Source organism: Antrostomus carolinensis, unplaced genomic scaffold (assembly GCF_000700745.2).
Source record: "Antrostomus carolinensis isolate BGI_N321 unplaced genomic scaffold, ASM70074v2 scaffold36105, whole genome shotgun sequence".
NCBI classification, from domain to species: domain Eukaryota; kingdom Metazoa; phylum Chordata; class Aves; order Caprimulgiformes; family Caprimulgidae; genus Antrostomus; species Antrostomus carolinensis.
Genome location: NW_010314931.1, coordinates 43952 through 55785, shown reverse-complemented (window position 1 = coordinate 55785; position 11834 = coordinate 43952). Strand labels below are relative to the sequence as shown.

The 11834-nt window shown below is 42.1% G+C and overlaps 1 protein-coding gene across 1 annotated transcript in view; it reads left to right on the top strand.

Moving 5' to 3' along the window:
* Nucleotides 1-11770: 11770 nt before the first annotated feature.
* The window catches only part of LOC104524818 (protein tweety homolog 3), a gene marked incomplete at its 5' end in the record, with an annotated part of 33815 nt that continues 33751 nt past the window's right edge, over nt 11771-11834 (top strand). The window contains 2 exon segments of the mRNA XM_010167809.1: nt 11771-11832; nt 11834. The exon segment at nt 11834 is cut by the window's right edge and continues 98 nt beyond it. Of these exon segments, the coding sequence (XP_010166111.1) occupies nt 11771-11832; nt 11834 (63 nt within the window).

Sequence of the window (11834 nt, the reverse complement as noted above, 5' to 3'; positions counted from 1 at the left end):
TTTAATGTTCACATTTAAGATTAATGGGAATTAATCTTTCAGGACTCTGTGGTACCTTTTTTTCAAGTTAGTGAGGAAGGAGACCAGATGACTGAATACTGCTTCACCTCTTCTCCATGGGATGTTGAGTTAAGGCTGAACAATGCTCTGTTTTCCTAGTTACCCCCACCCCAATTAGTATGATCTTTATTTAAAAAGTATGCCTTATATTCACATATTCCCCATATATTCTGTTCAAAATATATTGACTTCATATTCAGGGTAATGTGTAAAGAAACAGTAATTTTATCTTTAACTAATAAAGTTCAGTGGTGTTCAAGTGGGTTACAATCTAACTGTAATGAAAAACTACCCACCAGCTTTCTCCACTCCCTGGGATCCCAGGAGCTTACTGAAGCATCACACTGCCCCAGTTTCAATTCCTCGTGTGTGTGATGATTGATTTTTTTTGTTTTATTTGGTGTTTTAAGCATGACTCTTGATAAGCTAGTTTGATGGTTGGCTGCTATGTGTAGGGCCAGCATTTGACAGATGACTTCAGAGGGGGAAAGCAACTTAAGTAGCTTAATAGGATTTAGCTCTGCCTACACTGTCCTGCCAGAGCACATTATAAACCACTTTAGTGGGATTCCTTCTTTAAATATAGCCATGACATCAGTGTAGGAAGAACCTCTAAAAGAGCTCTGGGAACTTTCCTGTAAAATCAATCTAAAGATGCAGTTCAAAAGAATTGATGAGTGAACTGCATCTCCTGCACAGGAGGCTGAGGAATCCTACCAGCACTGATCTTGTGAGCAGAATCGAAGGATCTCTGAAGGAGGGCTGTGTGTGTATTAATTTACCTATAATGTGTATTGATTTCTAGTGGAAATGATGCGTCTGGCTTGGGAAAGCAGAGCAGCTAACGAAGAATCATGTTAGAGCACAGTGGGGCAAACACCTGCTTCTTTTAACTGACATAACTGCCGTTACAGCAAAATAGCCCCATGTCCTATGTATTCCCAAGACTTGTTGGTAAAGGAAGCTAAAAGTGAGGTATATTTGTCCCTAAATAGCTGATATAAATCCAGTACTTTACATTTTTTTTAGGGCAGTGGTCCATGACAACTTTCAGCTTTGCCGGCAGACAAGCCCTCAGAGAGTTGAACAGCTTTGCTTAGTTGAAAGGAGACAGTTTCCCCTTTTTCCCCAACCCCATGGGGAAATGGAGAGACTGTGAGAAGAGATACTCAGACCAGAGCCACAAAGTGGGATGCCCTCTCTAAATACATGTTGTGGCACCATATTTGACTTTTAACGACATTTTTTTTTTTAAATCTGTGTGCACATCTATTGTTAGCTGTTTCAGGAGGTGAATTTAAAAAGCACATACTCCCCTTTTTATCAGCATGACGAGTGGGCGGCAGAAGTGGAGGGGTAAGGCTGTGACCACTTGCTCTTGAGGGAGCAGCATCTGACTTTACCCTGGTTTCTGAGAGGGCCATCTGCAGCTCTGCACTGCTTAATGGGGAAAGCTGTAAAGAAAGCACCTCTATTCAAACTGTATTTCCCTTCAGTGTAGCTGCCGGAGGCCCTAACCCCTTCTCGGTGCTTGGCGAGGAGCCTGTGTGAGGCCTTTCTTAGCTCTGTAGCTTCCCTTGTGCAGGCTGTAGTGCTGAGAGGAGAAGTGGTTAATGGTGCTCCCAGTCTTGTCAGTGGTGCAGAAACACAGGCTCCAGCTGTGACTGTGGTGGGTCTTGGCTAGCTTGGATAGTTTTTTGATCTGCTTCCTCTGTTAGTCTCTGTATGGTATTTTTTTTCTGCATTTAAAGGCTCTCAATAGTGAATATTGGCTGTCTTTGTCCTAATTTTTTTTTTTTTTTTTTGTGAGAGTGCTTTTTTTTGTTTTCTTCTTCAAAGAGAGAAAAAGGGAGAAGAGGGGGGAGGGACTCAAAAAACCCCAAAATAAAACCAAGGAAAACTTGATGTGGAAATGCTTCCTGCACATGAATGAGCCTCTTTTGGGGGAGGGAACTGCACAGCTTTAAGTGGAAGGAAGAGACTTCCTCTTTTTTTTCTTTTTTTTTTTCCTTCCCTTTCTTCTTAACCCCAACTGTAGTAGTCTTGAAAGAGGAAGCTTGGAGTGAATTTATGGTGAGAAGTGTGGCACTTGTTTGTCTGTGGCAGTTAAATGTCATGTTTGCATTGTTTGACCAAGGAGGTCAGTTCAGGTCAGTGGTCAATAGGTGGGTCAGAGGTCTGTGTTCCTCCTTCCTCAACTTAGAGAAGATATCCCCATGGGATATTGCCCCTTTCCAGTTCCAGTTCTCACAACTGACATACTGCATTAAAGCTGAGTTCAAATACAAATTATTTTAAGGAAGATGTCATACGGGCTGCTAGCTGTAGCACAGTGGGCTGTGACTTTTTAAACATGCAGGGCAGTTTGCCTTTGATTTTTGCTCTTTATCTCCTCCCAGAGGTTACCCATCAGGACAGCTAGACCAGTGTAATTGATAATATAATCGAGAGTGCTATTTCTCTCACCCTGGAGTAGCCTTAATGTATATTAAAACTGTACTAAGTTTTCACTGTGTAAACAGCCACGTGGCCTGCTTTAATTGTGTAGACAAATGCTAGTAAGACTGAGCAGGGCAAATATCAATGGAAAAGCAGTGCCCCATTTTTTATTTTTGTTGGATTTTTGTTCTTGTTCCAAACATCTCACTTTTGATTCTGGGGACTGGTTTCAGGTAGCAAACTGAGCACAGACTGAACATTGGATGTCCATGTTAGACACCTGAGTGGCACTGCTCTGGCCCATTCCTGTCACTGCCATATAAATGCAGAAGTGTAATTACAGCAGCTTAGGTTCCTGTCCATTCAGTGCTAATAGAAGCAGTTTATGAAGCTATTTATCTTGGCCAGAAATTATCTCTCTTCCTCCTAATTAATTATTCTTTAAACTCAGGTGCTTCCAAAATGCTAAAGTGTCTGCTAGAGCTTCTTACCATGGCTTAAACATTTTCCTAATAACTGCTGTTTAGAAAAAGACGCCTTCATGGTGCTGATGATATGAAACAAGTTATGATATGAAACTGTTATTTGCACACAGCACTTTAGGAACCCAGGTAAAATTGCTGCTTTTGTTAGTTCTGTTGTTGCACTTCTCCCCAAAGCAACTGAGCTTCCCTACTACCTCTTTGAGCCCGATCAGTGAGCCTTACCAAATCCTGGCTGCAATCCCACCAAAATTACTTGGCAATGGAAGGTTGCAGTGATGTCACGAAGCGAATGAGGTACCATGCACGGTCCTGTAGTGGAAACCGGTGAAAGGCAACTTGCCATGGCTTTCCAGAATCACTTCAGTCCAATTGTGGTGGTTAAAAATATCTTCTCTTAAAAGGAACTTCTTTCATGTGGAAATTTTGGAGACAAATCTGGAAACTCATTGTGGGTTTTTTAACACTTGAGGTAGATGAGAAGTGGCCATACTCGAACTGTTTTTCCTCTCAGCTGCTTTGATTTGTCTGCAAGTCATGAGCTGTGCAGTGAAGGTGCCAGAAAAGCATAGTGAGAGGAAGAATGCTTGTGCTGGACATCTATGCGTGCATCCTATGCAACTGAATGTATATGCTGCTAAGAAACTTGAATAAATCTTCTTTATTTGGTCAATCTTAACTAACACATGTGGTGTGATACTGAATCACTGAAAACAAGCCAGCAAGTACAAATTAATACAAAATAATGGCAGAAGTGAGCAGAACTGCATTATCTACAGTGGTCATGCCTATAAAAACACTGTCATCCCTGCTGATGGGCTCACCATGTTGATGGGTTGATGTTCCCTTTGGGCAAAGTTTCCACAAATGGGACAAGTTTTTGTTTTCTGTTCCACTTAGGAGTGGCTCTGCTTGTTTCCACTCTTCTTCCCCTCCCTCTCCAATGCCTTGTTTATCTATTTCCAAATAGAAATGGTGTCTGAAAGCCTCTGAAAGCACACTGATGGCTGCCTGCTAAAGTGGTCCTGCATGGTGGATGGAGCTTGCAGTGACCTCTCTGCCAGGCCTTTCGTGCTGTGGACATCAGAGCTGAGGGTTGAGCTCGGTGTCTTCAAACTCTGTAGTGGCTGATTGCATCCGATTTGGTTGGCTGGTTAATATGAGATGATTAAGAAGATAAAGAAAGCTGCTGTGAGCCTAAATATGGCATTTAATCTTAACTGGTGCCATGTCATTACCTATCCAGTCCTTGAAAGGACAAGCTTTAGGTCCTACAGAGGAACAGAAGACTTGTAAACGATGCGTGTAATCATTTCTACTGAAAGATCCTATCTCTGTAGAGAACTCTTGAATTTCACAGGAATAGTATGAATACTTGGGTTTCAAACTGTAACTAATAAGAAACAGCAACAGCTAAAGCAGCAGAGGCTTGAAAGAAAATCCTTGACATTGGTGGCCACTCCAGAACGTGCATGGTCAGCATAGATAGCTTAAAAAAATGCAGTGTCCCAGCACTTTGCTTGATAGTGTGTAAAGATGTGCACATAGGAGAGATATCTTTTTTTTTTTTTCTCCTTTAAATGAAGTGCATTGTCTCTGAGAGCCCACATTGTAGGAGGGGGAAGGGAAAAAGGATGGAAATTGGATTAAGTCACTGGGCTTCAGGCCTAAGCATTTCCTGCCTTTCTTTTTTTTTCCTTTTTCTTTTTTTTATTTTAATTTTTTGTTTAGTTTTAATACAGTAGTGCTGCCTAACTCATGTGCTGGGCTGTGCAAGCGTGCCCTGGTCCCTGCCTGCGTGCAACAGGCAGCTTGGCACTGCCGTCTCTTGCCTTCGGGGAGTTCCAGGCCAGCAGGAACATAGCTGAGCTCCCGCTGCAGAGCTGGGAATGGGGAATTGTCTTGGCATGGGGATTTATACAGCACTTGGGCTTCAGCCAGGTAACACAGGCAGTGCTTGCTTATCCCTGAGTTGTAGGAGCATTAAATTCATACTTCCTTTATAGCACAGGGTTTCTTTCCATTATCCAGTTTGCTGGAAAATTACCTTGTGAAGAGATTGGGTTTTAAGACTTTAATGGATGATACAGCTTCTAACCAAGGAAATAAAGCTGCTTCTAAAAGATCTCGAGTAGAGGAGCTGCTGTTGGGTGGGAATGTGTGAACTAATCTGTTGTGGAAAAGGAATGTCTGGTGAAATTGTGCAGATCTGCCATGGGTGAGCTGAGCAACCTGAGTGTGGACACAAGCGGTGCAGGGCACCCACCGGATTCTTCCAGCTATCCTTCTGGTGCCCTTCACCTCGATATTACAAATATTTATCTCATTCTTGTCTTTAAACAAAGTTAAATAGTCATTTTAACTATGTTCAAATGGGAATACTAGGAAGGAGTAAACTTCTAAAGCTGAAGGCCTGTTCCCAAGAGGATTCTTTACACGTTTTGTTTGTCTGGGATCTGGGGCAAAGAACTGCACGAACATTGATGCATCTGTGGTGGTTTTTTTAGAGCCCTGCAAGGGAATTTGCAGAATCCCCAGAAAGGAAATCCGCCTTTTCAGCGAGAATGCTCATTTGACAAGCTGCCAGTTCTGAGCTAAGCCTCATTTAATAAAGATTTAGTCTGTGGGGACCTGTCAGTGGAAACTGAATTTGGTGAGAGTGTCTCATTCTTTTCATCCCTGTAGTGCACAGAGGCTTTCAGCCAGCATTATGGAGAAACTAGGGATAAGAACATCCAATTTAGAGGACCCCCTTACCTCTGGGAATGTTTCCTTGCTGTGTAAGATGGAGATTGCTGAGTTGGTAACAGCTAAGAGAATAAATGGATTGTTATTTGACTTCAACCCAATAGGACTCCAGTGTTCACTGCTGATTAGCACGGCTTAGATCTGCATTTGTGGGCAGAAAAAAACCTCCCACCAACCCAATTGTTAAGCAAATCCTTTCTACTCAGTACTTTCCATCTCTCTTTGGTTTGTGATATGAGATGGTCTGATGAATTCTAGCCACCTGCCCCCATGTAACCTGTGGAAGTTGAGGTGTGCAGATCTACCCACACTGTATATTCAGTCACAACTCTCAAAACTCTGGCAGTGATTGGATTGCATGTTGGTTACTGCAATAAACCAAGTAGCAGCAAGGTTGTGTCTTTTTGGCCTCTGAATTGGTGACTTCTGTGAATTGGACCAAATATAAAGGCAGTGGTAAAAGTCTTTAATTATGAAAAAAGGGGTCAGAATGTTAGTATGGAGGAAATGATGATGAATCTTTAATCAACCTAGCCTTGTTCTCACTTGTTGCCTGCACAAGGGCACTTGAGAAATTAATCTGAATTAACTGGAGGAGTAAATTCAAAGCAGATTAGTTAAACCACTTTAAATGCACTAAAGTGAATTAAACTACACTGAATTAAGGCCATTCTAGTTAAACTACATTAAACCCCTGTGTGAACACTCATTTGTAATTAAAGTGGATTTAGTTCACAACTCTAATACCAATTAACTGTGGAATGCCCTTGCCTGTGTAGATAACTTCTCAGCATTGAGGAAGCTAGCCTGTTTATTTAACCAACTTGATTAAATAGATTTGAGCTATCTAGTCATGCTAGGAGATGTTTCAACTGTAGATCTGTTTTATTATAATGTGTCTGCTCTATTGTCTTAAGGTGATTAAAAAAAAATAAAAGGCATAACAAAATCCTTGGCATTTTCCCTTTTCCAGAAAGGAAAACCAATAGCCAAAAAAACCCTAAAGGCAAAGTGCTGGCCTGTATTGCTTGCTCCAGTGTGAACTTGCCCTAAATATATATATATATGTATGTGTAATCTACCGTGCTCCCTTACAGCGTGCTCTGGAAGATGTCTGTATAAGGAGGTGAGGTGGTGGAATCTATCCTCTGTTTCCATGGTGCTCCTCTGTGCTTCAGAGGGATCCCTTGCGAAGGAGAATACATCTCAGTACCGTGGGAAAAGCCTCTTCCACAGCACGTTTCCTGCTCAGCCTTGCTCCTCTACTGTGTTGAGTACAGTAATTGGCCTGGGAAGGCCTGTCCCCCGGGCAGACAAGATAGGGATGGTTTAGTGCTGAGATCAGCAGTGGTTTCCACATCCTCCCCCCACATTACATTTGCCAATACATGGTTGGCTTCGCTCCCTACCAAAGCTTGCATCCTTCTGTAGAGGCTGTGGGATGAATGACATCCTGAGACACTTAAGTATCTCAACAAACACCACATACAGCATTTTTCAGAAATGTTAATTGAGTCTCTGAACACACAGCATGTTCAGAACAAGTTGATGAGGGGGTCAGAAAGTGTTCCTTGTGTTGCCAACATGACAAAAAATCCGTTTGGCAGGACATAGTTAGCATCTCCGAGTATGCAAGCTTCTTAGAGACGTCCTGAGGTCTGCAAAAAAAATGGTGCAGGAAGTAGTGTAGGCATGATACTATCCTATACAGCAGTTTCTTTTCTTGCTAAGAAGACTTCCGTCCTTCATGGAATAAATAGAGATGAGTGCTCCTTTGGCAGCAGCCCAGTTTGCTTCATTTGTTCTTCTGGGTGAATGTTTTTCTCTTCCCACACTCCTTTAACCTCTTCTCTCTGTTTTATTATCACAATCTCAAGTCGCTGCATGGAAATCCAGAAGGAACATTAGTTGCAGATTCAGTGGAAAGCTTTCTTTTGGCAAAAGCTAACTTTAAGGTAAAACTATAAACAGTTCTCAATCTGGCAATGATTAAGACAGCTGTGTTGTTGAGATGCTCAAAAGCTGTAGCTATTTTGTCCTCTGGGTTGAAATTATGAAGTTTTAATATGAAATAACTTTAAAATTATTGATGGAAGATTAAAGGTGAAACTGCATGCTTTTCAGGAACCACCTGAAGGCTTCAGCTTTGCTCTCAAGTTTCTTAAATGAGGTTTTAGTGGATTTTCTAACTAGTAGTACAGTAGCTGTGCTATCCAGAAATAGCTATCATCTGTTCCATGTAAAAAGCTGCTCACTATGCCATGCTGCTTTAGTACAGTTAAGGTCTAAAGAACGTGGTAATTGGAAGTTGGATAAGTTGAGATTGGCAGAACTTGTACTTAATAAACATATGGATGATCTTGAGCTCGTGTGTATTCAGAATTAACTTTCTAAACCTGTTCTGCTGCCAGAACTTCTTGTGCCAAGTAACCTTTGTGGCAGAGGGGACCTGTTGGTGTGAGGAAGGGTCCCTAAGCCAGCACTTGTCAAGTGACAAACAAACGCCACTTAAGGCAGTGCTGCACCGTGACACTTAATGTGAATACAACCCAGCATTTACCTCCTGTGTTACCATGTGTCGTGGCTTTTATTTTAGGCTTTCCCTTCCAAGGAAATATACTCAAATGTATCTTGTATATCCCTTTTCTCATGTTCTTACGTAGATCACTTCTTTGTGACTACTTATGTAGGATGGGATGGAGTATATGCATCCCTTAAGTGCAGTTTCAGCAGCTAAAATTAGCCTTCCAGGACCACAGTTCACAGACATATTCAGGTAACTAATGATGTGGATCACAGTTTGGAACTTGCAAGCTGAAAAAGCGGCTGTTTTGTCTGGAGGTTTTTCATCCAGGTGACAGTGCTGTGTATTGGTTTAATTGATCCACAGTAACATAAGGCATGGTCTTGGAGACCAAGGATTGTGCTAATGGAAGGCTGATCTACATGTGCTTCCCTACGTATAACATCAGAGCCTGCAGGTACCCTCATACCACATGTAGGAGCTAACCAGCCCCTGGGTATATTTGCAGGGAATGATTTTGCTCTGTCCCTCTCTGTGCATGGAGACCTGGATGTTTTCTGCTCCTGTTTTTTTGGCTTCTTACTCCCATTGAGAGAATAAATACCATGAATCCTGGCAACGGCACTGGAGTTGAGAAAGGCTATTAACACTGCAGCATGCTGTTGAGCACCATCCCTGCACAAGACTGAGTGTGTTCAGGTTTCATGGTGCCTTTCCAAGCTACAATGCTGCTCGTGGTTCCTTCCCTGTGTACTGCTATTAACTTTTATTTTGAAAGTGCTTCCTAACACTGTAGCTTCGTCTCCTGCCAGTCTGGCTGAAACCACTTGGATTTACGCTCATTTTCAGGGACTGCTCTGTCTCCACTTCTGCCATTAGTGTCAGCACAGCAGTAAAATGCTGCTCCTCCAAGTTGTCTCCGTTTTCCTGTAAGGGCAGTTCATGCATCATTTGCTATAAAGGTTCTGATAGCTCAGCAAATGTTCAAAGACAAATTGATGCTCTTTTGTGGCAATAAGCCCAGTGCATAATTTTACATTTACTCGGGTTAACGTGGCCTTGGATAACCAAGTCCCAGATTTACTATTGCAGGATAGAATGTCTGAGGGTTTATCCAGCCTCAACCCCCCTTTTTTTAAAATACTGTCATTTAATCCTGACAAGCAGGCACTGGCATATCTTTGCTTGCAACCAGGCTTTCACTGCCAGCCAGTCTCTGGGTCCTAAACTGACTCATCAGTAAGAAAGATTAATAACTGCTCTGCTGGATGATTTCACTTGTTGTCATGGCACATATCCATTAATGGAAAACAAATATTCTCTGGAAAATGAAACACAGATCATGGTGTAGTGGTCAGCCAAGTCCTTTTGACCAGATGCATAAATTAAAGCGTGTATGAAGGGTTGAGGACTTCAGGTTGCTTGCTGCATTGCAGTCTTAAATTTTTTTTTTCTTCCCTCTTTTTGTGTTTCCTTTTTTTTTTCCTTTTATTGGAGGCTGTTCTCCCTACATCTGGTGCTGCAGTGGGATGATTTTTTTTTTTTCTTTTTTTCTGATAAGGAGTCTCTGGGAGGATGTTTTCAGCTGGGTTTGCCTTTCTAGTGGTAATGCCTTTTAGCATGTGCAGGAAGGTTGAGGGTGTGAAGAAAGAAGTGCAGGCGAGCAGTGCAGGAAAGCTTTGCATTACAGCAGCCTGACGTGTTTAAAAAATAAAGAATATCCCTGAGGAGCTTTGGTATGCCAAATGTGTTAGTTAAATTAGCATTGAGTGCTCGTACATGGCAAGCCTTCAGAAGTGGGAGAACGTGGGGCTCCGAATGCAGCTTCCCTCTCGAAGGCCCCTTTCTGCTCAGGAACTCAAACAGCGCACACACCATCTGGCATAATGATGGGAAAGGGGGATAGGGCTTTTTCCCTTCCACCCCCACTCTTCTCTCTTCAAGAGCCCAAAGTTCACTTTCTACAGCGGGACTGAGTTTCTGCTATTCAGTTTGGGAAAGCAGCACCTGTAAGCTCCCCCCATCCCAGTCCACTTGGTGGGCTTTGGGTGGGTTTCTTAAGGCTGGGAAAGCAAACGGCGTGCGGCTACGTGGAGTATGTGTGATGCAGCAGTGAGGATTAACTAGCGTGACTCTCGTTATGTATGGCGATGGGCCCTACACTCTGTACATACTGACGTTTGCTTGGCTGGAAAGTGTGTTGTGTGGCTCGTATAGTTTGCCAGGATAATAACTCAGAAGGGAGTACCTATGGAGCAGACCAGGGGGGAAGGAAGGGGAAGAAAAGCCTACGAAGAGCAAATTACTACCAGACCCCATTAGAAACAGTCACCAGTTTTGTTGAGAATCTTATTTTAATCATAGCATTCTTTGTTTCGTTGCTTTGACCAGGAGGAAGTTATTGTTTCAATCAGGAAAAAAGAGTATAAATGTTCTTTAAGGAGTTTCTGCATGGGGAGGAAAAGAGATACTGATTAAAAAAACCCCAAACCAACCCAAACCTTTGTTTTAGGTTTGCTGATACAGATCTATGTCTGCCTTCCCAATTTTGAGGCAGCAGTAGGTGACTTAGGCCCTTTCCAGATATTTAAGTAATTTCTAATAAGTTGTCATTTGTCACCACTATCAAGGGTTTATCCAAAAAAGCTTATGGGTAAAATACTTTGTTCATTCACATGGGAAAGTGTGGCTGGATTTGGTATTAGCATGGATTTTTTTTTTTTTTTTAATTTAATTTAACAAAATTGTTTTGCATTTTTGGGTTTTGGACAGGATTTTCTGAATAAAAAGAAATTACAATGGAGCTAAACACTTATTGCTTTCCTTTCCTCCCAGGAACATCAGACTAGAAACAGGTATAACACAATAACACAGCTTGTGACAACTTCAAGCCAATGTGTCTGTAGCATCCACGTTTGTTGTACCTATATATGTGGATGGTATATGGAGGAGTTCAGCATTCATCCTAGGTTTGCCTTGAACAGAAGCATTGCATGAGGATTCATTTTTTTTTTTTAAATCTCTCTCTTGCATGTTTAATAAATTCCACCCCCTTTCAAACCCACTCAGGCACTTGGATTTCTAATGAATAAGCCTGCATATTTATTCATGAAGATTAAAGCACTGTACAGATAGAGGCAGCTGGCTGAACTATGATTTTGTTGTTTTTGTTTTTTTTTTTCTTTAAATCTGCTGACCTCTCATCAGGAGTAAAGAGGAAACCCTCCCTGATTCATTTAGGCTGTTTGCAGACTAGGACAGAGAAAATGGCTCAGCTATTTACTGCTTAGGTACAGAACGCAGCTTCATCAAGTGGGAGGTAAAGAGGGGAGAAAGTGGGGCTAAAAATCTCTTGTTTGTATTTTTAAAAATATATAAAGCCCACAAAACAACTTATTTTCAAGGTATACCCTCAGCACTGCCTTCTTGCAAAGCCCTCAGACATCTGGGCCCTGGTTCAGATCCCCAGCTGTGGCTGTGTCGTGTCAGATGTGACACCCGTCTCTGTTTTCTGCAGGCTCTGCTGCTGTTGGGTGGCATCGCTCTCTCCTGCCTCGCTCTGGACCTGCTCTTTCTCTTGT